This window comes from Aspergillus lentulus (assembly GCF_001445615.1).
Source record: "Aspergillus lentulus DNA, contig: Alt16, strain: IFM 54703, whole genome shotgun sequence".
NCBI lineage: Eukaryota > Fungi > Ascomycota > Eurotiomycetes > Eurotiales > Aspergillaceae > Aspergillus > Aspergillus lentulus.
In genome coordinates this window covers 941116-963889 of record NW_028322113.1, presented here as the reverse complement: position 1 = coordinate 963889, position 22774 = coordinate 941116, and the positions used below count along the sequence as shown (strand labels likewise).

Genomic DNA, 22774 nt, shown 5'->3' with positions numbered 1-22774 from the left:
AGACCGGGCCCGCTAAGTTTGACAGTAAGACAGATGGCAAGGAGGTATACACAGAATATGAGGGTAAATAGACAGAGCGCTTTCGGAGGAAAGGGAATGATGCATTAGCGTAGGCAAAAAGACAGGTAGTAACGCAATCAGTGATCGCCGTCCGGCCTCGAGGTATTGTCAGCTTGATTGCCCACAGCGGCGTCGTAACTCGGTATCGGCGGTGAGTTCTGATTTGGCAGGTCCCCTGTAATGTCACTACCTCTTCGACTGCCATCCGGGCTCGAGTACTCGGGAGGCGGAACCTGATCAAGGTCGCTTGTGTTCAATAAGGGAGTTTGTTCGTCAGCAATGGTGTTGGCATGACTCGAGCCTTCACCGACGTCTTCGTGAGAAGGGATATGCGCAAGTGGAGCGAGGGAAATATCCGTTGGTGATCGGACCGGGCCCGGGCTACGAGAGGGCGGGATCCTGACGGTCGAGTTTGTCCTTGCATCCTGATAGACCCGCTGAGAGATCTGAGCAGCACTCTCGCGACCGGACTCAAGAAGGATGCTGCCCTGCTCGCTTCCATACGGCGGCGGAGGAGCCAGGCTGCCTGTCATGGGAGCCAGGCCCCATTTCTTAACGTTGGCTTCGATGAAAACAAATCCCATCTGGCCAAAGTTCACATGCACGGTGCAAGGACCATTGGCACCGACAGTCGGGAAGAAATTCTGTGTCTTAGCCCCATGGACCACATCCTCTAATTTCTTGCCGTTGCGAGTGAAGAAGATTGTGCCGGACCGTGGTCGGTACCCTACGCCCACCACATCGCCTTGCGCTAAAGCAGGGCCATAGGGCGTCGCCGAGAATGGCTGATTATATCGGCGGTGACCTGTTGATAAGTACGCAACAGAAGTTTTATGGAAGCCTGGCAAGGGAGAAATTGTGTTAGCAACAGGAATGCGGGAGAACTAGCGACGAATATTCGGACATTGACATACCTGGGAGTCGAAATAATGGATACGGTTTTGTGGTCATGCCAATGCTGATGAGAGTGCTTTCTGGCTTCTCGTATATCTTCGCTTCCCAGTAATAGACGTCATTCTGCTTAGGAACAGGCAAGTTGGTCTGCACACTACATTCCGAATCATAGAACTCGATTTCCGTTCGGCCTTCGACGAAGCAGTTGGCAATTTCCAACTCTGGTTGGAATTCCCATGCCGAGACACCCTTCTCCTGTATCGCAAGGAACTGAGATAACGAAATGTCGGTCTGCATCGACTCGGGCGGATTGGCCTCCACGAACGCTGCCAATCGTCACAATTAGCATTGATACGTAGCCGGTGGATAGTCCCATAAACTCACACTTCGCTCTCATATATTCCGATCGCGACATATCGTCCATAACCTCCAAGGCCTCCGCCTCCTCGCGCGCAAACGCCTGCTCATCGTCAAATTCGCCCGGGCGCCCAATACGGTCAAGAAAAATCCGGCCACGTCGAGTGTACTTGAAGAAGAAAAAGACAGCGAGAACGAGGACGGCAACAGTCGCAGAGCCAAAAGCAGACAGGACGCCGATCAAGATACCCTTGCCGGTCGAACCGGATGAGTTGCCACTGACGCCAACCAGGCCGCCATCGTTCTGCGACGTTAATGACAATAGGACATGTTCGACATTTTGGGCGACGACATCTGCGTCTGTAGACGGGAGAGGAGTCGAGCTCGATAGGAACGACGTCGGGTTTCTTATCACGGAGGTGGTAAGAGTCGAGGGAGCACCAAAGATAGCACCAGGCCCCGATGCCTCAGATCCCCGCATCGTTCATTGACCGACGCTGCAGAGTCGACTGGCTTCGATACTTATGATGTTCAGATAAGGAAGACAGAATTAATTACAGAAGATGAAATAGACACGCAAAATGTGCGAAAGAGAAGATGAGACGAGAGCAAGGAACTGGAGAAAAGGTTGGAAGAGAAATGGAAGTCCAAGTCGAATTAGAGAGAACGAGAGCGAGCGCCCAGCTGGGGCGTCATTTGCTGTCTGTATGTAAGTTACGAACAAGGTCAAGACGATCAACAGAATGCCGCTTCCGGGGCAGACAAGATGCATTCGGAGTAAATGCAGCAAATCAACCAGGATCAGATAGTCTCCTACACTGATCCATGTTTAGATAACATTTCAACCATGCGAATAGTCTCTTCATACTACATATTGAGCCCAAATTGTCCTTGACTTTGAGCTGAAAAATGCAGGGTTCTCTGAGCAGGGATGGATTGTGTCTGCCTGTCGTATGCCTGTGATCGGTAACTTACGGTAAGTATAATACCTCCTACATCAATCGGCGGCACTATTGATGGACAGACATCTCATGCCCAAGAGGGAGTCTCCTTCATTGCATCGCCGATGCTAGCCCTTGATCGTCGCGGCTCCTTGCCTTCCTGCTTTTTAGCGGCCTCAGACACTCACTACCTTTTGATACCTTTTGAGACTTTTTGCTCCCTTTCGTCCTTCTGTTAGCTATTGCGAAGATGCGTGGCTCGGGGCGGTCAGATATCGTTATCAGTGCTGTTGATGCCCTTGATATCCGCATTACCCTGACCAGCAATGACTGCGATAAATATCCAGGTTCGTAGGGTGCTCAATCTCCTGGATTCCATCCCGCTCTCTCCCTCTTCAAAGTGTGTTTCTCAGGGCTTGGGTCCGTCCCGGTCGAAAAGCTGACGGCCTCCAGCAAAACAACATGCTCGAACAGTGGCTGCGAAGCTTGGTGTCTCGGCTGGTCTGATTTACCTTGTTGGTCAGCCTACAATCAACTGGGGAGATTCAGATCAGCCGCGTCCGTTCCGGCAAAGGCGATACTTCTACTACCTTAGCGGGGTTGATGAGGCGGACTGCTATCTGACATATGATATCAAGAATGATCTCTTGACGCTCTATGTGCCCGATTTCGACTTGCACCGGGCCATATGGATGGGTCCGACTTTGACAGTGAAAGAAGCTCAGGAACGGTACGATGTCGATCAAGTGCGGTACTATGCATCTCTCAAGGGTGACATCCAGCGATGGGTGGATAACTACAACAAGACGAGTCTGTTATATATACTTCATGATACCCAGAAGCCCCAAGTGTTGTCGGACGAACTTCGCTTAGATGAGGAATCGCTGTTACCCGCCATGGACGCAGCCCGGGGCATCAAGGATGAGCATGAGATTCGGATGATTCGAGAAGCGAACAGAGTATCTGCTTTGGCTCATCGCAAGGTACTCGAAAATGTTCTCCGAATGTCAACAGAGGCAGAGATCGAAGGTCTTTTCCTGGACACGTGCATCTCCCATGGAGCGAAGAACCAAGCATATGAGATCATCGCTGGGTCAGGGGAAAATGCGGCCGTTCTTCACTACGTGAAGAATAATGAACCGCTTCAAGGAAGACAGCTGGTCTGTCTGGACGCAGGTGCCGAGTGGAACTGCTACGCCAGTGACGTAACCCGAACCTTTCCCCTGGCCGCCGACTGGCCCACAGCGCGGGCCAGGGACATCTACCAGTTGGTAGAAGAGATGCAAGAAGAATGCATCAAGCGTATACAGAAAGGCGTGCGATTTCTAGACCTACAGGTCCTGGCGCACGTGATTGCAATTGAAGGGTTGATGCGACTAGGCATCCTCAAGGGCGGCTCGGTAGAAGAGATTCGCGAGTCCGGGGCATCGACCGTCTTTTTCCCGCACGGGTTGGGCCATCACGTCGGACTCGAAGTGCATGACGTGTCTGCGAAACGGCTCACGGCTTTGGACGGGGACAAGGAATACTACAGCTCGACATTGGTGCCGTCTATGAGCCATTGTCCCTGTACACTTTCCGCACCATTATTGGAGGAAGGTATGGTGGTCACAGTCGAGCCCGGCATCTACTTTTCCCGACTGGCTCTGGCGAATGCACGGAAGCTGCCATTTGCAAAGTATATAAACTTTGACGAGGCCGAGAAATACATTCCCGTGGGTGGTGTGCGCATTGAGGACGATATTTTGGTGACCAGCTCTGGGCACGAAAACCTGACTACAGCTCCCAAAGGGGAGGAGATGCTAGAGATCATCCGTCGGGGGATCGACAATTAGTCCGGATTTCTAATTTCAGCTTCTGATGAAGGACGGTCTGCTGGGTCATGGATGGACACATTTTCATTGTCATCGTGGTTTCATCATTGTCGAAACAGCACACAAGGGCCTAGAACCAGCCTTCTGGGACTGGGACCACCTAATACCTATTGTAATGGGAGCTTACTGATGGAATGGGTCTGGAGTAGCATGAACATACGGAAGTTTCCAACCAGCCTGTTTCACTACACACTACTCAAGTGAACAAACCAAGCATGACGGAGGTTCGGATAGGATGAGAAATCACGCATGCCCAGTCCAGGTAATTTCCCTCGCAATGATATAACCTTTCCATGAAAAATAGTCGGACCGTACGGCATGATCAGATTTGCCACTCTCATTGGCATTAGTATTGCGAATTGGCGAGTTGGCATGGCATTATTTGGCGCATACGGTAGCGGAGTTTTTTTCTGTCTTGCTCCGACTTTCCGAATTATCCCCTTTTCTCTGTCGGAGTCATACCACCTTTTCTAGTAAAGGGGGAGGAGAAACGATATCTATATTAAAAATAAAGAAAATTTTCTGTGGATCGGGTGAGGTCATGAATCATCGAGCTTCTTGTTTCAGACTGTCTGTAGAACATGAGAGGATTCCTCCAGGTCTCTCCTGAGCTCACTCTTTAATCCTGCAGGCATGGCAAAATTATACAACGAGTTGATTAACCTTCTCCAGTCAAATTAGACTACAACTTGAATCTACAGTCGGACAGAACCGGGCAAACTGTTTTTACATCATTCCTGGCATCGAATACTCAATGGCTGGTAGTTGGACAAAATTGCTCAATGTGTTCAGAATATGACTCCATAGTTAGGCATCATCTTCCTATACCGTCGATGATTCGGGATCTTCGCGCAATTCTTCATGCTGATTAGTCCATCTGTCACCATAAATTTTCACAATTAGGTACCCCTGCTTTACAACCTTCTAGACTTTGCTTAGTGGATCTTCGTCAAGGTGGATCCGATTTCGGGACGATGAGTTTTCACTCCGGCAGCCGTGCAGACTTAGAGGAGGATGGCGTATCCTCATCGGCCTATCCCTGACGTGATCTCTGATGGATTACCGGATTGGGCCGTAGTGAGTCACACCACAGCACCAGCTCATCATCAGAGCTATGCCTACCTTGGCTTTATATATCCTGTGCGTCTTTTGTATATCATATTGGATCTTCCGATCTTTTGTTTTCTTTTCCTTTTCTTTTCCTCACCTCATCTCATCCTTCCCAGGGGTGATGGTCACTCCCCTCTTGCTGATTCTCTAAAAGTAAAGTTGTTTACTCGTTCTCTTATATATCCAGTCCGCCTATCCTTTTACTATCACCCACATCAACAGGAGAGGAGTTCAAAAAGTGAAACGAAAAAAATATACTTCTTCTGTCCTTCGTTTTGAACATCGTCCTCGCCAATTCCCTCTCGAGAATGGGACAGAGACATAACAGACGTCGAACACGCCCAAGATCTCGGAACCGCAGCTCCAGAGTTGAGTCATCCGATTCTTCTCCGCCCTCTACAAATTTCTTCAGCTCAAATGTTCCCTCTGCATACTGTGTGAGCAAGTCCAGGGCCGCCTGCAGTTCACTGGACCGCTTCTCGATTCCCTTCGCCCCGACTTGGCATCATGGGTATTCGGGGGGGCAGCTGCGTGAGCGCAAGTCGCCGCTGGAGGCAGAGCAGTATCGTCTTTTTGGAGGTGAACCGGGTGACGATGTAGACCTCTGCTATCGCATGCTGGAGTACTTTGGTGGTCTCGATTATATCGACCCGTGAGTTATCTTCCTTGACAAGCTTTCTTCTTCTGAACCATTCTGACTCTCAATCCCGCAATAGACCACACTCCTTGAAGCTGCTACCTGGGTGACGCACCAACAAACCAACCGGCCTCGTATCGCTGGTTTCGATTTTCTGTTCTCATCCGGGCATTGCGACGGAGAAGCCAAAAAGCTGAAATAAAATTTCAAACCGATGAACGATCGACCCCTATCGAACGCCACGATCAGGACACAACACACAATACAAGCGCCAAACCCCTTCCCAACTGGCGAGGACACCAGTTTACATGGAACCCCCAAGTCATGACTTGCAGCAATGAAGATGCCCGTTCACCTGTTCCCTTGGGAGTACAGTTGATCACACGGGTATTGGATTGGTCTACCAAACACTTGGCCATGTGAATCCTGGTTCAGAATACTCCCACGCGATGTGACAACGCTCATATCGAGAAAACTGGGTGACCTGCCAGGTCGGCTTGTTTTCGCGGGTTGAATTCGCGTCCGACCTTCGAATGGTTGTTGATGCTTGAGTTCCCCGTAAACAAGCTTGCCGCGGATGGTCACATTTCTCATTTCCACCCGACAAACAACTCGTGAATCACAAGTTGTCTGCAGTTTACACTGCACTCAACAGTGTATGGGATTTACCTGTCACGTCAGTTTTTGAGAGGGCAGCGCGACTATCCACCTCCACAGACCGAAAATCGGAGGACTAGGTCCTGCATTTATTATAGTGCTATTGCACAGGACAAACTAGTTATCGAGGCTCGTTAGGCAGAAATAGAGGTCAGGACTGAGTCGTCCATTGAGTAATGACAACTGCGATGTCAGTATGTCAGTATGTTTGTGAACAATAGAGCCAAGTACTTTCTGTACAATAGGATACAATAGAAAACAAGACCACGTGGATTTTCTTTCTCATCTCAAGTCTCGATAGATAGACATTTTTTAATCACGGCGTCAGCATCGTTATGATCATCATTGGAGTTGTAAGTTAACGTTCGATGATGAATGAACAGCCTTGTGGTTATTGAGGGTCCAGCTAAGCCGTATGAGGAAGGCGGTGTTGGATACCCTCCCCGTAAAGGACACGGTCAATCACAAGTTGAGCCATCGCTATGATATGGTAATTGGGATGTTGCATACTGGACAGCATTTTCCTTTGTCCTTTCCACTCCTTTGTTTTATCTTTTAGGAGACCATGCTCCTGGAGAAAATATCTTGACTTGGTTTGACGACAGATATCATCTTCCATGAGAGATCTCTCTCTCAAAGCTTGCCTTCTTTTGCTAGCTCTAATACCCCAGCGTCACTGAGGGCAACCGTGTCCGCAGTGAAATACCGTCGCCATGTCTACAGATTACAATTATGATGAACAGGTAGAGACTTTTGCCTCAAATCCATGCTTCTGTCCTTGCCCTTCTGATACTTATCATCTGTCTAGGGGCAATTTTTCCCGTTCTTCATCCTGACTCTTACCGGCCTCGTCACTCTCCCTCTCACATACAACCTTCTCAAACCGAGCAAGGGTGAGTCGCAGAAGTAGATTGGAAGCGTCAAGAAAGCCATGAATGACTGACTCTTGTGATCAGAGCTCGAGAATACCGCCCCCCGGATACAATCAGATTACAAGCCAGAACATGGCGATCTCATCGAAGCACAGAAGCGCAAACGCCTGCGCAAGGAACGCCGTATCAAGCGCATAGTGACCGTCATCGCAGGCTATGCCATCATGGCATGGATGGCCTATTTGATCGTCGTCACTGCGAGAACCGCACCCAAGATCTGGGATCCATATGAAATTCTGGGTATCTCAAGGGTATGAAATAAGTTCCACCCTGGTAAATGTTTCGCAAAAGCGAAGAGTGCGAGCGATCGCTAACTTGCTTCCCTTATCTAGAGCGCGGATGAAAAAGCCATCTCCAGACACTACAAGCGTCTTTCTCTCATATACCATCCCGACAAAATCCGTCCTGATCCCTCTAAGAACGAGACCATCGAGACTCTCAACGAGCGCTTCGTTGAGCTGACCAAAGCCTACAAAGCGCTGACAGATGAAGAAGTGCGGAATAACTACATTCAATACGGTCATCCCGATGGCAAACAGAGTTTCAGCATCGGTATTGCTCTCCCGAAGCTCATCGTTTCAGAAGGAAATGGGAAATACGTCCTGTTGGTCTACGGAGCTCTGCTCGGTGTTCTGCTGCCTTATATCGTCGGAAAGTGGTGGTATGGATCTCAGCGCTACACCAAGGAGAAAGTCCTAGTCGCAAGCGCCGGCAACATCTTTCGGGAATACAAGGAAGACATCACCGATGGCGGTATCATCAATGCGCTGTCTGCGGGTGTGGAGTTCAAGGACATGCTCAAGGGCTCCCACGCGGAAGCTGGACTTGCGAAACTTGAGAAGAAGGTTTTGGCTGAAGGCTCGATACTGACACCTGAGACGCGGAAGGCTCTGTCACAAATGGACGATTCCACCCGGCGGAAGGCACTCGCATTACTGTGGGCTTATTTGGGCAGGATTGACTTGGAGGATGCTACGCTGAATGGAGGTAAGATATGGCCTTTCTGCATGTCTGAAAATCAGTCCGCTAACGAATACTTTCTTTTCAGAGAAATACGAGGCTGCTCCAATTGCCCTCTCTCTGAACGAAGCATTTACCGCCATTTCCCTCGCCTTCGGTAACCTTCATCCTATTCTCGGCTCCTTCCGCGCATCCCAGCATCTGATCCAAGCTGTTGCTCCGGGCTCGTCGCCACTGTTGCAACTGCCATACTTCAACAACGGAGTCATCAAAGCTATTGAAGGCGTAGATGCCAAGGATCATTACACCGTGCAGAAGTTCATGAGCTTGCCCGAAGACAAGCGGCGCAGCCTGACCGTCGGTGCTGGTCTCCTGTCCGAGAAGCAGTATTCAACAGCCGTGTCCGTCGCCAAGCAACTACCCGTTCTTGAAGTCTCCAGGGCCTTCTTTAAGGTCATGGGAGAGAAGGTCATTACCCCAAGCAGTCTGGTGCAACTGGTCGTGAAAGCCCGGTTCATCCCTCCGGGCTCCACCAACATCCCCGAAGTGAACCCCTCCGAACTGGAAGACGTTGACCCAGATGAGGACGACCTCGACGCTCTCATGGGCCGAAAGCCCCCCAAGAACAGACCTACCAAGACCGTCAACGGCCAACAGGTCGAGAACAAGATTGAGACTATCCAGCCCCCTCTCGCTCACGCACCCTACCTGGCTCGCGACCACTCTCCTCGCTGGCACATTTTCCTGGCCGATGCCAAGCAAGGCAAGATGGCCGTGCCTCCATTTACCTTCACCACCTTCGATAAGCCCCTGTTCGACGAGGCAGGAAAGCCCACCTTCAACGTCCAAACACTCAAGATGCAGTTCCAGGCTCCTCCTCAGGTAGGAGACTTCACCTTTGTCATGCACATGATGTGTGACAGCTATCTGGGTCTCGACACAAAGCTGGACATCACGCTACATGTCGACGATCCAGCCAAGGCGGCTGCTCTCGAGGAAGAAGACGACATCAGCGAGCCCGATGAAGGTACGTTCTATTGCGTTTATCTTTCTGCATTGTCAAGTCCAGTCACTAACCAAATCTCGATGATAGATTCTATTGCTGGCCAGATGCAGGCCCTGAAGACCGGCCAACCGCCCAAGAAGAAGGCACGGAAGCCCTCTGATGAGTCTAGCGAGGAGGAGAGTGATACTGATGGCGATGCGGGAGATACCAGCGACACAAACACAGAAACTGATGTTGATGATTAAGGGAGTCTTGTCCTGACAGTCCAGAAGGGACATTCAAGTGCAATAAAAGCGGAGAACCACCCGTGACTTCTCCGCAGGAATGATACACTCAGTCAATATAAGCCTCGGATTGCGTCCATGTTGCCTCATTGGGCCATGTAGCGTCTTTGTTTCTTTTTCTTTTCTAAATATCTATCCCCGCAATACGCTCGTCCATGGTCTGTCTGCTCCTGGAGTTATTTCCTGTATTGTACATGTTAGATTTGCATTTAATCTGGAGTCGTATCAAACTTTCTCATACTTCATATACTGTTTGTTAGTTCTCAAGGTGTCAATTTGAACTTTTTGATGTTGAAGGTCGAACGTTCTCAGCCAACAATACAATCGGGCATCTTTATGAGTTCTCGGGCTGATAGCTCGGAAGGCTCCACCCCGCAGCAAGTCACATCCCGACTCAGGACGAGATGACCAGTGTATGAATGTGTCCTTTTGTAAGACATATCTCGGAGCAAAAAGCGGTGATATGATGCTCAACAGGCAGGTCGTCAGCCTGGAATATTCCCTGCTCACTTAGACAAAAACGAACTGCATTTGGATATCTGATGATGGTATCTCAGGGCCTCTAAAAACTAAGCGATAACGACGGCATAGGCCATGACAATGGTGAGCACCGAGAGACGGGGACGGGGCATGAGGACAAGAGGAAAAGTATGAGAGGAGGATAGGCTATGGACGTCAAGGTCATCTAGGGAATGTGGAGGGAGAACAATGCCGTATAGATCAAACAAGGGGGATCGGAAGGGGAGGAGGAATTGTTGGCTCCGATGACCCCGAACAGACGTGCTAATCGCGTGAATACGACCAGCCTGGAACAAGAGGGGGATGAATAGGCGGATGAATAGGCTGCTGCTCTTGCAGGTGGACATCGAAGCCCCCAAGCATACTAACAGGCATCTCGGTGGCGGACGCAGGTTGTTGAAAACTAGGCCCGGCAGTCACGCAAGAGTCAAGCGGTTCTTTGGCATCCGCGTTACAAGTATCTAGATAGTAAAGGTACGGATGGTTATGGCCGAGCGCAGTTGCTGTTGTGCCCAGACATGCAGTATCACCAGCGAGATTGTTGGTCCGAGACAGCGGCAGCCCAGCAAAATCCTGGCTCGAATAGCTATGATAATGCTCTGGGCGGACTGTCTGAATTGAAGGGAAATTCCACTTCCACCCAGTCCCTACAGGGGAGAGGTCGACGGGACTGCAGTTGCTGGACGATGGCTCAGGCGGAGTAGCTGGTTCTGGAGAGGGGTCTGTCGTTGCGCTGCATTCAGCCGAAGTGGACAACAAGCGCAAATACTGTAGATCTTCCGAGTCTTCGTTGCTGTCTTCAGGGTTCTCCTCAGCCTGCTTGATCAGTCCCAACCGATCCAAGATAGCGTGCGTCAGGGGGTATCCATCAGAAGCTTCGGGAAGAGGCTCTCCAGGGAATCCCTCCTTGTTCAAGGAGAGTTTGTAGAGTTTCTGCAACGCCTTGACGACAAGTGAGTGATGCGATTCGAGCATCTCAACGAATCTGTTGCAGGCAGGTAAGACTTGTCAGACTCAATTCCCTTACAAATCAACCAACACCGAGAGAAGGCAAAGCAATAAGCGTGAGAGGAAAGCGTGAGGAAGTAGTTGAAACAGTCTCACCCTCGGGAGTAGACTTTCGTCTGTGTGGCCTTCCTCTCTCGGAAGAGGCAGGGGTGGTTATGCGCCGAGCAACGGTTGCATGGCTGCTTTCCATCACACTATTACAGGTCAGCATGATTGAGCGTCCTCAGTTCTGGAAAAAACATCGTCCTTAGTGTCTTCTCGGGCAACCAACCTTGGTCTTCTTGACCCTACAACGATCGCAAGCTTTCAGGACATGCTTTCGCTTGACTCGAAAGAGTCGCTGTTCCGACTTCTCCTCGCCTGACCCAGATCGAGGATCCGGCTGTGATAATGACGCCAACGCTGCGAGATCACAGAACGCATTTGGATAGCCCGGTATGTGCGACTTAGGACAGAGCTTCGGTTGCCGTGACATTTAGCTGATTGCAACTGCTGTGAGAACTATTGTGCGGTTCGAACCAAGCAGTGGATCGCGTGTCGCTTTGACAAGACAGTGAGCTCAATTGCTACTCCTGACTAATCATTGAAACAGTATTAGAGACGGTGAAGGAGGAAGGTGGGGCATATGAACGCGACAAACGGCGACGGTCAAAGAAGAGCAAGGGAGGCTGAGAGCGCCCGCGGTCATTATACATATCGCGACAATGTCCGACAGAAGAAACATACGAACGGTAATAGGCCCCGCATACGAGTCCCCCACCCTGATGTACACCGCATAGATGTTGCTGATGACGTGGAAAATGATCAATCATGATGTTGACCGGCACGGGTCGCTCGACGTCCCTAACAGCGCTGTGGCTGTGTTAGATACATACACCAGGGGCCCTCATGGCGGCAACTGGCCGCCTAGCCTTGTGTTCGTTGAACTCGTTGCCAGTCTGGTATCCTGGTAAAATTCATCCGTCATAACGAGCCAAAGACGGTCCGAGCCGGTCATGGCAAAAGGGGCAGTAAACATAGCATTGTGAGTCGGCACTGGCGGGATAAAACCCTTGTCATTTGGGCAGCGAAGCGCAGAAGACCAGGGTCAGGATCACCATCTGACCATTTTGCGGCGAAATGTCAGCGACAGGTAATGCCTGCCCTGTTGCATAAGTGCACAATCCTCATCTGCTTCCCTTCAGCTTTCCAAGCGGTGACACATACCTTGGGGGTAATATGGCTCCAAAAAAAAAAAAAAAAAAATAGGTCAGTCACACCAGAGAGCTCGTGCCGCAGGAGCAAAGGTTGATTCGAGACGGTGAGGCAATGATAGACGCCTATCGGTGATTTTAACCACTGTCATTGGTGACTGGCTGGCCAGCGCAGTCCCCAATCGCCATCGTCACACCCTGTCCATCGGTATGTATGCAGTCAATGGGCGCGTGCCTTCGCCTGAGTCCAGTGTCATGCCAAGGAGGTATAGTAGCTAATCCAACGTTATCCAATCTTCGTGGTATGGTTTGCGTGTAGTCAATGTCGCAGCCTGCATCAAGTTGGGCGGATAGTTCACATCCCTGGACAAAGTTCTGTGAGCTGTGCCACCGATTGCACTAGCGAGATACTTGTAAGTGGGACATCCATAGCCCCAACGATGTCAGCCAGGACAGAGGGTATTGGGTTTGGCAAATTAAGTGCATGGACAATAACCGGGACCAGGCAGTGACATTTCTCGCTGTTGTGTGATGAGTAAATGTGCCAGGAGGACGAAGGACAACAAGCACATCACATTACGGGCAATATCGAGTCAAACAGTCGGTAATGACTGGTAGAAAATGATACCTGATGAAAAGCAAAAATATAAAATGAAGCAGAACCAGGGATTGTCCTAGTGATGACAAAAGTTGATGTGCATGAGCAGCCTCAGCCGGCCAAGCCCTGATTCGACTGAAAAGGTGCGGAGGGGCGGGGCGGCATGCTAAGACCGCATATCACTCTGTAATGCATGGGCTTGTTAGGAAAGTACCGTGCATCGCAGCGACTGACACGTCCGAAATGCTATCAAATGCTCCTGGTGATAAGGAAATTGACAAGGTGGCATAAGCACACCTTGCTTGATGCCCAGATGATCTTGCTGATCAGTAAATCGCCCGTGCAGATTGATGAAAGCAAATCTCAAGACGACCATTCAGAACCGGCAGCAAAAGAAATTGACTGAAGCAGCAGGACTCTGTAGATGGTTTTCAGGTCTGATCTCACCCGGTCCTTACCCCTCTCTTAAGACGGATGATTAAGGTCAGGGGAGATACAGCAGGAGTACTCCGTACGTAGTGTACCCATTGCCCAACCTCAATTTCCCTTCACTACAAGCAACAGCGTGTAAGCGATGGCCTTACCTAAGACAATCCAAGACCGATAGAAGAAGAGTTTCCCACATTGAGACGCACGGGGAGAAGAAATGGGGTTGTATGCTTGCAGTAGTTTCGCCTTCCTGCAGCTTTGACACTCGTAGCTCCAAGAACGAGGTCAAAGAGCGAAGGTCGCCGATGAGAACCCCTCATTTAGCAATTCGGTTTAAGTAAGATGTATAATAATGGCAACTGCAGTACTCGTATGGTCACAGATGACACTTGAGTATCGCAAAGATCCAATCACCAGGATATTGGTCTGGAGATGTGGCGAGCTGTCAAGTCGAGAAACGCGATCAGGAGTCCAGGACAGGTTCCTCCGGGCCATGCTACATCGGTCGGTTATTGTAGGAGATACCTCTGCCTTGGGGTTGAAGTTTATTACGCGTTCAGACGAGCCAATCGACGGGACTTGATGCCGACCCAGGATGAAGATGTGGATTAGATAGAATGAGGTGAGGTTGAGGATGAGAATGAAAATGAGTGAGGGAAAGTGGGGAGCCAAGTCAAAAGAGTGGTGATACCCGAATATGGCAGGTCCGCATCGTCAACAGCAGCAGCAGCGACAACACCAACAACTATCTGCAGCCTGTTCCTTACAATGTATCAATCAAACACCGGACCTGAGTTGGTTACATGAACGAGTCCCATGATTCTCATAGCAGTTGGTCTGACTCTCTGTCAAGGCCCTCTGTTCATGCCAACCTGCATGTTGTATCGAGTCATCCTGGTATTGCGTGCATGGAATGACATAAACAAGCATATCTATCCGGCCTTACCCCGAGAGCTCGTACGCCGTCCCCGGAAGGGAAATGGCTGCTGTTAATCGGGCTGAGAATGTACTGGCTAAAAGCCGAATAATGGTTAACTGGTGCATTCAAGTTTTAAGATGCGTTATGATGGTTAACTCTTAAGTGTCATTTCAGTTAGTGAAAGGCTTGCGGTTGAAACCTCGGTCCCACAGATACATGTCTGCCAGGATGATGATTGAACATCTCGATTTGGGGCAGATAAGAACGTAAATGGGTTCTTTGCCTCTCGAAAACAGCACAGCCCGAATGCTACCCTGTCAATATATCACATTAAGCTTGACTCAAGTAGCACAAAGACCCCAGGGACAAGCTCAAATACTCTCAACAGCATGACCGGATCAATATCCAATGACTAAAATGAGCGATTGCCGGAGAATCTTGCCTTCGTAACATGCCGGACGGCGAGGTATTGCTTCTGTACAGCAAACCTCGACGCGAACTAGAAACGAGAGATGGAACGAAGAATACCAACGTTGCATCGTTCATCGACAAGCTTAGAAGGAGATACTATAGAATAAAACACCACCGGAGACAATATAAACCATCCAGGAAGAATGACTCAGGGGGAAAGCGATTTGGGCCAGCCATTCAGAGGCCTCCAAAAAGGCAGTTTGTTTGCTAATTTTAGGTCGTCTGTTAGGCATCCTCGTTTTACGAGTGGTCACCTGGAAGCAAAACACTTGCCTCACCAGCAGCGAGCAAGTCGAAACTTTCCTCGCTGGTGGCTGTCATAGGAGGACTCGAACCTGATACATCCTCCAGATTTTTCTCCTCGAGACTCGGCAAGGCAGCATCTGAACGCCCTGAAGTCGCCTGCCACCGCTTATCCCCAATCCATTCGAGTCCATCACCAGCTCCACGGATATCTACCCGGCGACGGAGCTGTTCGCGCTCCGAAAGCGGGAAAGCGGTTGAGCTGGCCGACTCCGTTTCTTTCTCATTGCCAGACAAGGGTAGGTGGCGATGATGCCATTCCCCGAGGAACAAGCCGTCAGGATCTACTTCCTTCCGCACTCTCAGCCAGTCATCCATGTTCTTGCCGTAGAGCTCATGCAGCTCCTGGCGCCCTGTTTTGAAATTCTTGGCCCAGTGTGGCTTCGCGCCCAACTCCCGCATGAGCCACTCGAACGCTTCGTAGTAGCGATCCTTACATGGGGGATCCCTATGGTACGGACGATAGAGAGTCGCATTGAGATACAAAGTAGGCCCATCGGCGCAAGTGGGGTCGAGGAAAGGCCGAGGTTTTCCCAAATAGGTGGAATCTGCGACTCTGACTTCGACGGGGCAGTGTACCCACAGCCCATCAACAGGGAACGGGATACGAGCGGTCTCCATATCACCATGAAGCCAGGCCGACAGGCGCGTGATCGCTTCCGGGCCTTTCGCGAGAGGGAGTGCCCATTCGTTGACAAACTGTGAGTACAGACAGTTCATCAAGAGCCCCTCACGGGCAGGCTCTACGGCTTCCGTCACCGTCTTCTCCGCCTTGAACCCGTACTGCAAGCCAAAGATAAACCATTCAACCCAGGGAAGGATACGGGGGAAATAGTTGGAGAGGGCTAACAGGTTATGGTAGATATGATAACCAATCCACTCCCCATAGAACGTGTTGGGAGGTTTCCGCAGAGGCAGATCAGTCTTGTCCGCATGCCAGACAATCGCACTCTTCTCATACGGCATCCACCAGACACGCACAAACTCATGCGAAGTCCACAGACCGGAGGACCACTCGGCCAGCACGCTGGAGAGCGGTCGTCGCGTCTGTCTCCAAGCAACCTTGAATATCGGTTCAGCCTGGAAAGTGACCTCGACAATGATACCCAATGCCCCGAGAGAGATCAAGGCCGCGCGGAAAAGATCCGGGTTGCTGGTTGCGCTACAGCGCACCAGCTGCCCGTTCGCCAACATCAGAGTCAGCGAAATGATACATTCTGAGATCAGACCATGCCGCAGGGAGCTGCCATGGGTCCCAGTTGAAATGACCCCCGCAATAGACTGGCTGTCAATGCTGCCTAAATTCGACAACGTCAAACCATGTTCCTCCAACCGCCGACCGAGATCTCTCAACCGTATGCCGGCCTCGACAGTCACAACATGTGTCTCCGGATCAATCTGTAGAACGCGATTGAAATCGTCGAGGTTGACCAACCACGACGAAGTGCAGGTTAAATCGGACGGCGAATGACCGCTGCCTACGGTGACCAGGCGACGACGGCACCGACGAGCCAGTGTCACCACCTTCTGGATTTCAGCGATAGATTGCGGTCGGATATACAATTCAGGGCGCGAGTAGAACGTCTTAGCCCAAGTGTGATGCAGATGGTCGGACGTCGCGCGGAGGACCGCGGGGTCGAGGGAGTTGAGCTCACGAGAGATAGTTGGGTTCATCGTTTGACTAGAATAGACTTGCTGGAATTCCATCTAAGGAAAGACATTTGGTTCAGAGCATCAAGGCATGATTGAAATGGATACTGGAGAAGAGAAAAGAAATCGGAAGGAATGTCTGGTGAGATTGTCTTGGCCATTCACAGGGCGCGGCATACCTGATTTGGATGGGTCATGATCCACATAAAGAGTTTTCAGTTATTTAAGGTGAGAGGCGATAAAACGCGGCGGGCCGCATATCAGTGGGCCCCTTGCGGGCGATTTGATCGATCGACGATGGTGATGAATGTCTTTGTTAATAAGTTATCAAGGTACATCTTGCGTTTGACAACCCTCAAATCTCGAACTATATCGCGTAGATTGGTATAGACTACACTGAGAACTTTCCCTGGCCGTATATGAATCCCAGCACAGCCGCCTGAATTTTATACAGTCAAGCCCAAGTACCCTGTATGAAGAATACCTCTCTATATGCAACCGAGAAAATACAGTCAAATATCAAGTAGTACATGCTCCATCCCGGGCTCCGTGGATCAGCCAAGCTCCTTATCTGTACAGACCAGACTATGCACAATCCCACCATAAATTGAACCAATTATGAACTAGAAAAGGGGCAAAATAATACATCAACATCACCCGAAAATTGACTTCAAGAGCGAATAGACTCAATTGCCGCGTTTAGGGGAAACACTCGCGGACGCATTTGGCCAGACGGTTTGTCCCATTTGCGAAATGCGCTGCGAGCCGACTCGGGAATACCTCCGATGGAGACAAGACTGTTGGGAATGAATGGTCGATCCTGAAGGGAAGCAGCCAGAATGCCATACTCGTGCGCAAACACGACCGCTGATGCGAATTCGGCGGGTCGTTGAGATGCTTGTTCACCAACAATACTATGCGCAAATCAGCAATTGTTCATTGGAGGCCCATCGCATTCACTTACACATAGATCTCGAAGAAGGTGTCCAGAATGTAGATTCCTTTGGCCGTGATGTCGTTCTGGCAGAATGGCACAATTTCCTGAACGGTGTCATTTGGTCTAATCACAGGGGAAGCTGACCCCGACACTCGTCGAAGCCAAAAACCGCCTGTTCGCTGACCCAGTTCGTGGTCTACTCGGAACAATCTCAGGCGATAATGATCATGGTTCGGTTTCAGCCGCCAGTAATCTGAGTGCATGGATTCTTCGGCCTCTCGGTGGTGCGAGAAGACCTCGAAAAAGCTTTCAGGTTCCTCTCCTTCGGCCACTTCTTCGAATTCGCCCGTCAGGCCGAGATCCATGCCAATGAGGCGAGCGGCGCCAATCTCTTCAGCAGTACTTCCTTTGCCCTTCCACAGGTATAATTTGCCAAACATGGCAGAAATTACATAAGAGAAGCCTGAGCAAAGATTGCTTCTTAAGAAGTTGACCTCGTCAAACACCATTTGACCGAGATGTTTTCGTCCGCAGAGCATAAAGATGGCAGAAGAGCTGGAGCGGGAATTAGCCCCACGGCGTGTGATGAGGATCCCACCAAGGGCTTGTATGAATCTGGAAGTCTCTTTGCCTTGCTTGATAACCTCTAGCTTGCAGCCATTTTCCCTGGCGACTTTGCGGGAGAATGGCTGCGCATCGTCCATGGCCGCATCACTCACATCGTCACCGCACCAAAGGTGGGTTTCAGAGCGTGCAACTCCTTCCGACTCAAACACATGTACGCACAGGTACATACTTCCTTCGTAAAGAATGTATTCCTGGTTAACAGGAAGGTCCTGCCTCTTCCCGTCACCAGTAATCTCCCAAAGTTGCCTCTTCAGAGTCCGAATTCTGAGATCGTCGGTCTTGCTAGTAAGCATCAGTTGCGTGTCAATGTTCACGCGATCCTTTGAGTTTGGCAAAGTCTTGAAAAAGCCCGAAATGACTTCAAGCGATTCTTCGGCCTGGGGTACCAAAGACACTGATGATCTCGTCGATAAGGACTGTTGGTCGGCAGAGATTTTGCTCCATTTAGAAGGAACAGGAGGAGAAGGCAATGCTTTATCTCGAGAGTTTCCGATTGAACCAGCAGATGTAAAGTTCTTCGGGGATTTCTGCGGAGTTGCCCGAGGAGACTGCAGTCGGTCCTCTCTAAAGCTTGTTCTGAGAGGAGAAGAAGACGGTGACGAATACTGATGGGGAGAACTCCGTATTTGCACTGAAGCGGGTGACGAGGGCGGCATACTTGGCTTTGGCGGTAGAGTCGGTCTTCTCGAGGGAGAGTCTCCAAGATTCTCAATGTCTTCCGAATCGTCCTTGGGGGGAGGCGAAGGGTTCATATCCATCGAAGACTTGGAGTCCCGGTGCGCGAGCTTTTGCTCGAGTCTACGCTCTATAAGATGCGGTATGGTTCGCTTGAATTCCACTGGTTTTTCAGAGGCTGAATAAGTCAGTGCAGGCAGGGTCGGCTCAGGGACCATGGCGCCAATCATTTCAGCGTCCGGAAGCGGCCAACCGACAGAAGTCTTCGCAATATCTTGGCTGGATGATGGCGCCAATTCCGTTTCATGAATATCGGGTGAAGAGTTATCGTTCTCTGGAACGGTCGCAGCATCGTTGACCAGCGGCGTCGTCGATTCCGTGACTGCAAGCTTGGGTAGGCGCCTTTTTGGCCCCCTCGCACGGTTCTTCGTCATATGGGAGAGAGGTGCAGTAGCCTGACTGTCAGAGAATTCGGAGCTACCTTCCCGTACTGAGTCTGTTGAGAAGTGCTTATTTGAGTTCCCACTGATATTAGGAGGGCCGCGAGACAAAAGACCCGCCAAGGCAGGGTTTATTCGGCCTGCGAGTTGACCTTTAGTAGCAAGACCTTCAGTAGCAGCAGGCGCTTCTGCAGCCTCCGCAACAGTCCCCGACGGCAGAGCACGCACCGGTTTGATGGCCTCTTCAATCTGCTTGTCCCTTATCTCAGACGTGTTCTCTGCGGTGACTGCTGAGTCTGTGATCAACTGATTTTCGAAATCGTCGCCCTTGGTCTCCTCATTTCCAGCCTCAGAAGATGCCAAATCTGCAACCTGATCTTTCGGTTCGTTGGGCGCTGAAACCTCTGCTGCAGTCTGCGAGTACTGTGCCTCCTGCGCCTGTTCGTCCTTACGCGGGGAAGAAGGCGACTTCTGGTCATTCGTGAGGCCGTTCGGTGTTGGGTAGTCCTCAGATGACGGCGAAGTCAAGGCACCACCCGAATGGGTGCTCCTACTGCTGCTGCTAGATTTAGATAGGTTATTCCGTTTGGCAATCGCTTCTGGAACCATTTTCGCAGGAGCATCGATTGCTCCGGCCGTGTTACGTCTCACTGAGCCTCCGCTCGCTTTCATTGCCTCTTTCTGCTTCAAGATACTTTCCTTCAGATCATCAACCTTCGGGGTCTTCTTCGGGCCGCCTGTCGCATTCAGCGCTGCTTTGCCTTTCAAGATATTATTTCTGAGCTCATCAGGGGCGACGTAAGTCGAAGACTCGGCTTTCTTTAATTTGCCAAACACATTCTTGAACTCCGGTTCCTGTTTCGGTGCTTCATCTTTGGTAATTTCTCGCTTTCGCAAATTCGCACGGAAATCTACCACAGGGGATTGTGGCTTTGGTCGGTTCAATAAAGGATCTCGAGGAGATGAGAGAGGTGGACAGATCTCAGTTTTATTGACGGGGACTAGGAGGGAAGGTGCACGTTTGCGTGTTGGAGCATCCTCCGTCTTGCCGTCCGGCCCACTTTCTTGCTTTGTAGGCGAAGCTTCGGGCTTCGTATCCACGGATTCGCGAGTATCCTCCACCTTCTGGGTAGTCTCATGATCGGGTGTAGTTTCAACTTTGGGTGTCTCTGCAGGCTTGGGTTCGCTGTCTTCAGAGTGGGACAACGGCTGGTTCCTGGATTCCTTAGATTTGTTGATGTCCAGATTACTTGGTAGATCCGGGATCCCAGAAACACTCGGGGACTTATAGTGACTACCAGGTGCAGCTGAACGCATGAGCCCGACCGTAGTGACTTCCTTGAAGCTATTCACGCGGCCCAGATCGAAGCTTGCCCTTGATTGTCGATCTTTCGCCCATGATGTTTGCTGTGAGTGCTGCCTCTTGTGCTTTGGTGAGTCAGGTCGATTGAGAGCGCTCTCCAGCCATGTCGATTTTGTGGGACTCCAGCGCCTGGGATCCATGGTCCTCGAGACAACGGGGCTCGCGGAGGGCAGCGAATTCGAGTCGGAGTCGTGTCCATTTCCGCTCAATGCGCTGAGAGCTCTGATGTGAAGCGTAGGTCTGGCGGTAGTTTCGTCTGTCTCCACCTTGTTCACCATCGGCGGCGTTGCCGGCCTTTCACTCTCCTTCGCATTGTGGACAATCGTTGCCTCGCTGTGGCTGGAACTTGGTCTCTTGGACGCAAGAATTTGGTCCTCGCGGCCAAGCCTCGACGGAGATGCAGGAGCATGCACATCGCCATACGCTGGGCCAGCAATGCTATTGCGGTTGCTGGCAAACGAATTGCCTCGACTTACCCCTGACGGTAACTGTGCACTCCATCTCTTCGAAACACTATCCGATCGCTTCATCATGGCGCTCTGCACAAAGCCTCCAAGACCTTTTGTCGGCGACGTTGAACGTGAACGCTCGGGGGAAAGGCGCCTCGGGGACGGAGGTGTCGCGACCTGTTCTGGTTCGAGTTTTTGGACACTTGAAAGGGGTACGGGAGATCCGAGTCCAGTTGCCGTCGAGACAGAAGATATGCTCGAGTATCGATGTCCCAAACTACTGTCCCCGAAAGTCGAGCTTGCCCTGGATGGGGAACGCGATCTTTCTTCTCCGACTTCCGGTTGTGAGTCCTGCTTCTCATCCCCAGGGGGAACTGCTGGATTCGTTTCAGTGCCTTCGTCGTTTGTGTGGATTGAGCCCTGGCCAGTCTTTTCAGCGTCCGGCTTCTCCTTGGCAATCCCTCTAGTGATTGAGTCGGGAGTTTCCTCCGCTCTTGTTGTCTGACCGGCGGTAGCATCCTTGGAGGAAGGCGAAAGCGTCAGCGGACTGCGCATATTTCTGTGATCATCGTTCGAGAAATTAGACAAGCCACTCAGACGATTGAGACGGGTCGGGGAGCGCGTAGGTGAGGGAGGGAAAAACGATCTGTTGCCGCTCATATCCCGAGACGACGGTCGTTGTTGCCAGGACAGGGTCCCTGCTCTACTGCGCGCAAGAGGTGAAGTAGTAGTTGCTCTCGGTGAGGCTTCCATATCCCTCCCGTCTAGTTTTGACCCTTCCAGATCACCATTCGTACCAATTGACGTGTCGTCTCGAAAGGGGTCGGATCTGGCGCCTGTGGCATGTTCAGGTGTCCGAGGTGTGGGCGAGAGTTGTTCTGGAGGGTCGATCCCACGCTGGCTGAGGGAAGAAATGCTTAACCGAGCGGAATCCAATACTGGGGAGTCCTTTGTTGGCGAAATCGACCGCGCTCGTTCTACACAGGATCGGCAAAGAAGACGAACAAGATCAGCCTTTGATTATTTTAATTATCCGAGGGCTCGGGCAGCCCACGGAACGAGACAGCAAAAGCAATAGATGATTGGAATGACTGAGAAGACTAGGGACGCCAAATACCAGCTCTTCGAGCCTGCCTCTCCTTGCGACTCTGCATGATTTCCTCCTCCAACTTCTTGGTCCGTTCCTCGTCCTCCTTATCGCGTTTCTCGCCTAGCTCCCGAATCCGCTGGAGGAAGTCATTGACATCCTCTGAACTGTCTGCATCGGTAGTAACTGTCATGGCACCCTAGGTATGAGAATGCAAAAGTAAAAAGGAAAGGGAAAGGTGACAAAGGAGATTATCAGAAAGAAAAAGCAATAATAACGAGTATAATCGGCCGGGATCACCCAGTAGACTGAACCAGGTTGGTGTGGGGTACTGACAAGAAGAAGCGCAAACGTAATGATCGCAATAGAACAATGGAGGGGAAGGGGATAAAAT

General features: G+C 50.8%; 7 protein-coding genes across 7 annotated transcripts; 3 read left to right on the top strand and 4 right to left on the bottom strand.

Moving 5' to 3' along the window:
- Window positions 1-137: 137 nt before the first annotated feature.
- Window positions 138-1792, bottom strand: ALT_7793 (SSH4 family protein; the record flags this gene model as incomplete). Its single annotated transcript, XM_033562307.2, has 3 exons — window positions 138-901; window positions 975-1280; window positions 1339-1792. The coding sequence occupies 3 exons, from the start codon at window positions 1790-1792 to the stop codon at window positions 138-140; spliced, it is 1524 nt and encodes a 507-aa protein (XP_033418198.1).
- Window positions 1793-2502: 710 nt separating this feature from the next.
- On the top strand, window positions 2503-4087 carry ALT_7792 (aminopeptidase P family protein; the record flags this gene model as incomplete). Its single annotated transcript, XM_033562308.1, has 2 exons — window positions 2503-2599; window positions 2706-4087. The coding sequence occupies 2 exons, from the start codon at window positions 2503-2505 to the stop codon at window positions 4085-4087; spliced, it is 1479 nt and encodes a 492-aa protein (XP_033418199.1).
- A 1457-nt stretch (window positions 4088-5544) lies between these two features.
- ALT_7791 (uncharacterized protein) lies at window positions 5545-5892 on the top strand (the record flags this gene model as incomplete). Its single annotated transcript, XM_033562309.2, has 1 exon — window positions 5545-5892. One exon carries the CDS (start codon window positions 5545-5547, stop codon window positions 5890-5892), a length of 348 nt encoding a protein of 115 aa, XP_033418200.2.
- A 1351-nt stretch (window positions 5893-7243) lies between these two features.
- ALT_7790 (J domain-containing protein) lies at window positions 7244-9673 on the top strand (the record flags this gene model as incomplete). The annotated part of the gene is made up of 6 exons (XM_033562310.1): window positions 7244-7273; window positions 7339-7423; window positions 7487-7713; window positions 7795-8449; window positions 8511-9449; window positions 9516-9673. 6 exons carry the CDS (start codon window positions 7244-7246, stop codon window positions 9671-9673), a joined length of 2094 nt encoding a protein of 697 aa, XP_033418201.1.
- An 822-nt stretch (window positions 9674-10495) lies between these two features.
- Window positions 10496-11714, bottom strand: ALT_7789 (Zn(II)2Cys6 transcription factor domain-containing protein; the record flags this gene model as incomplete). The annotated part of the gene is made up of 3 exons (XM_033562311.1): window positions 10496-11216; window positions 11336-11433; window positions 11511-11714. 3 exons carry the CDS (start codon window positions 11712-11714, stop codon window positions 10496-10498), a joined length of 1023 nt encoding a protein of 340 aa, XP_033418202.1.
- A 3375-nt stretch (window positions 11715-15089) lies between these two features.
- On the bottom strand, window positions 15090-16826 carry ALT_7788 (D-arabinono-1,4-lactone oxidase; the record flags this gene model as incomplete). The annotated part of the gene is made up of 1 exon (XM_033562312.1): window positions 15090-16826. One exon carries the CDS (start codon window positions 16824-16826, stop codon window positions 15090-15092), a length of 1737 nt encoding a protein of 578 aa, XP_033418203.1.
- A 646-nt stretch (window positions 16827-17472) lies between these two features.
- ALT_7787 (putative gelsolin repeat protein) lies at window positions 17473-22573 on the bottom strand (the record flags this gene model as incomplete). The annotated part of the gene is made up of 3 exons (XM_033562313.2): window positions 17473-17716; window positions 17767-22270; window positions 22411-22573. The coding sequence occupies 3 exons, from the start codon at window positions 22571-22573 to the stop codon at window positions 17473-17475; spliced, it is 4911 nt and encodes a 1636-aa protein (XP_033418204.2).
- Between the last annotated feature and the right edge of the window lie 201 nt (window positions 22574-22774).